The following is a 2,970-nucleotide window of genomic DNA, read 5'->3' on the forward strand; positions in this document are numbered from 1 at the left end:
CAGGATCAGAGAAAAACACTTCACTTTGTCTAAACCACTATTTTTCATTTTAGTTTCAATACATTTTATTCAGCTTCCTGATTCTCTGAAAACTTGGGCAGTCTTTATTTCAACCAATAATACTTCTATTTGTCTGGAATTTCCAATTAAACAAAAATTATTTTGGCTTTAAATACTTCCTCAGTACTGTCAAAATATGCACTAAAAAACAAGACTCACAGATTCCTAGATTTAGGCAGAAAAAACCATCCAGTTAAAAGTACAATCTACTCTTGAATTTCAAGAACGGCAAAAATGTAGATTTATTCAGTCGCAAACTCTTTTAGGAGACTGTAAACTCTAACATGTTGGGGGTTGGTGTGTACGTGCTGGCTGGGGAGGTGGCCAAGGACATGGCCGGTCCCTCCGTCATTCTCTGCTTCCTGGTGGCTGCTCTCTCGTTGGTACTGGCTGGACTCTGCTATGCAGAGTTTGGGGCATGTGTCCCCTAGACTGGCTCCGCCTACCTCTACAGCTACATCACAGTTGGTGAGATCTGGGCTTCCACAACTGGCTGGAATCTCATCCTCTCCTATGTGATAGGTATAGCCAGTGTGGCTCGAGCCTGGAGCATGGCATTCGACAACATCATCGGTAACCACATTTCCAATTTCTTCATGAACAAGACCGCAGTGGACGTGCCTGAGGCTCTGGTTGAGTACCCAGACTTCTTTGCTGTGATATTGATGGCGCTGCTCACTGCATTGTTGGCCTTTAGCGTTTGTGAATCCACCCTCGTGAACAGAATCTTCATGGCAGTGAGCCTGGTGGTGCTGGGCTTTGTCATCATCGCTGGCTTCGTGAAGGGAGACATCAAGAACTGGCAGCTCTCAGAGAAGGACTACATTAACTGCTCGGATGTCAGTAAAAAAGCCTTCAGCTCTGGTGGCTTTGTCCCCTTTGGACTGGAAGGGATTCTGACCAGTGCTGCCACCTGTTTCTATGCCTTCGTGGGCTTTGACTGCATCGCCACTACAGGGGAGGAAGCCAGGAAGCCGCAGCACTCCATCTCCATTCGCATCATCGTGTCCCTCCTCATCTGCTTTGTGGCTTATTTCGGGGTCTCTGCGGCCCTGACCCTCATGGTGCTCTACTTCCTCCTGAGGAAGGACTCTCAGTCCTCTTGAGTTTTTCTCACATTTTAGAGATATGTTTTATTAGCCCATTTTGTACAAAGTAAATTGTTTGTATTTGAAAGCTACCTTCACAATAAAATCACTCAGCAGGTTTCAGATTGTTTTCTGCTTCAGCAGATTAGCCTGCATTTTTCATTGTTGAAATTTTTCTTTCTAATACCACCATCTTTCCCATTCTTTGATATCATCAGCCTACAAGTTGCTGTTTATTTGGCTTCCAACTCTTTTATCAGCTTGGACTTTTTATTCACAGACAACATTTTCATAAATGGGTAGACCTTTGCCTTGTATAGAATTATACACACAATCAAGAAATCCAGATTCTACTAACACTTATAAAGCCACTGTCTAAAATGTTATGTGAACTGCTCCTTCTGCTTATCACTATTTTATAATTTTTCAACCTTTATCTTTTATGCAGTGAGGGAAGGGATGATGGTAAATATTCTTCAAAACTACATGATAATTTATACATGACCTGGCACCCTGATTTCTAAATATTGTCTTGCTGAAAAAAAGGTCTTTGTTTATTGTCCCCTCACTGAAAGATACAGACCAGATTTATCAGGCAATTTCAGACATTCTGTTGAAAAGAGAAAAAAAAAAGAAAAAACCCACAACTAATACTTTATGAGTTTTAGTAAATGGTTGGATGCAATTCAAATAACGAGTATTTCTATGGAGATTGAATTTGAGAGCTTTGGCCCTAGACTGTAAGCAGTTGAGAGGAAAATTGAAAATACAGAGACAATGATGGATGGAAATAACATTACTATGAAATGAATACTGAAAATAGAAAGGTACTGAGGAATCAAAGAGATAACTGAAAAAAAAAAAAATAGCCCTCAGTTGAAGGAATATGTAACCTCAGATTAATGAACTGACATTGCTAAATCATGTTGATGGCAGAGACAAGAGAAACAAGAAATCTATATTTCCAACAAGTGTTATAAAGAAGCTAAAGAAGAATTGCTTTAAAATCTTTTTCAATATGTCAAAGAAAATTTTTGCGTGGGAAGGCAAGACCTTGTTCAGAAACGGCCTGCACTGAAATGATCCAAAGAACTTTCATTTTTAGTATAAATCAGATCTATTCAAATATTTGAGTCAATTCTAAAAAATAGGAAACTGCTGCAGAGTTTGTTTTATGATTACCCTTTTTATTTCATCTTTCTGCTTTGCAGATATATTTTATTTGCTTCTTATCTTTTTAGTTACTGATCAAGGTAGTTCACAAAAGCTATAAATAATATGATGAATTGCTTTATGTATGGTTCTGTGGATCGTTTCTGCTAATTCATTTAGTAACTAGAAATGAATAAAATGCAAGATCTATACTACTGTTCATTGAAAATTAAATTTGTATCCACAAAATTATCTGCATTTTTAAATGTTACTTTATAGTACTCTGATGATTTTCTAGATATTCAGGAGCTTTCCCAACCCCTCATTCAGTAACTGCCATATGGCGTAGCCACCTGAGGTATTTCTCACTCTTCAGATCACTTTGTTAATTATTTTTTCTTCTACAGACATTAGCTTTAACTTACCATTGCTTAAATTTTTGATAGAGATATTCTCTTTCACTATAAGAACCTCATGTATCCATACATCCAAGATCTGCATAAATTTTACAGGTGTTTCTCCATCCTTCTTTCCAAGTAGATCCAGCTTAGATTCTTATGAACTTCGTAAATCATCTGCTATACAGGCTTTTCTGTCACATACCTATTGAGAACACCACTGATTAATTTCCTTGGTCCATGAGATCCTTCTGTTTGCATAAACTCCCTTG

The 2,970-nt window shown here is 38.1% G+C and overlaps 1 protein-coding gene across 1 annotated transcript; it reads left to right on the forward strand.

Moving 5' to 3' along the window:
• Window positions 1–344: 344 nt before the first annotated feature.
• On the forward strand, window positions 345–1,166 carry LOC136115056 (cationic amino acid transporter 3-like). Its single transcript, XM_065860888.2, is given in 1 exon segment — window positions 345–1,166. A coding segment is annotated over 1 exon segment (822 nt).
• The last annotated feature ends 1,804 nt before the right edge of the window (window positions 1,167–2,970 follow it).

The sequence above is a fragment of the Patagioenas fasciata genome, chromosome 1 (genome assembly GCF_037038585.1).
Source record: "Patagioenas fasciata isolate bPatFas1 chromosome 1, bPatFas1.hap1, whole genome shotgun sequence".
Lineage (NCBI taxonomy): Eukaryota > Metazoa > Chordata > Aves > Columbiformes > Columbidae > Patagioenas > Patagioenas fasciata.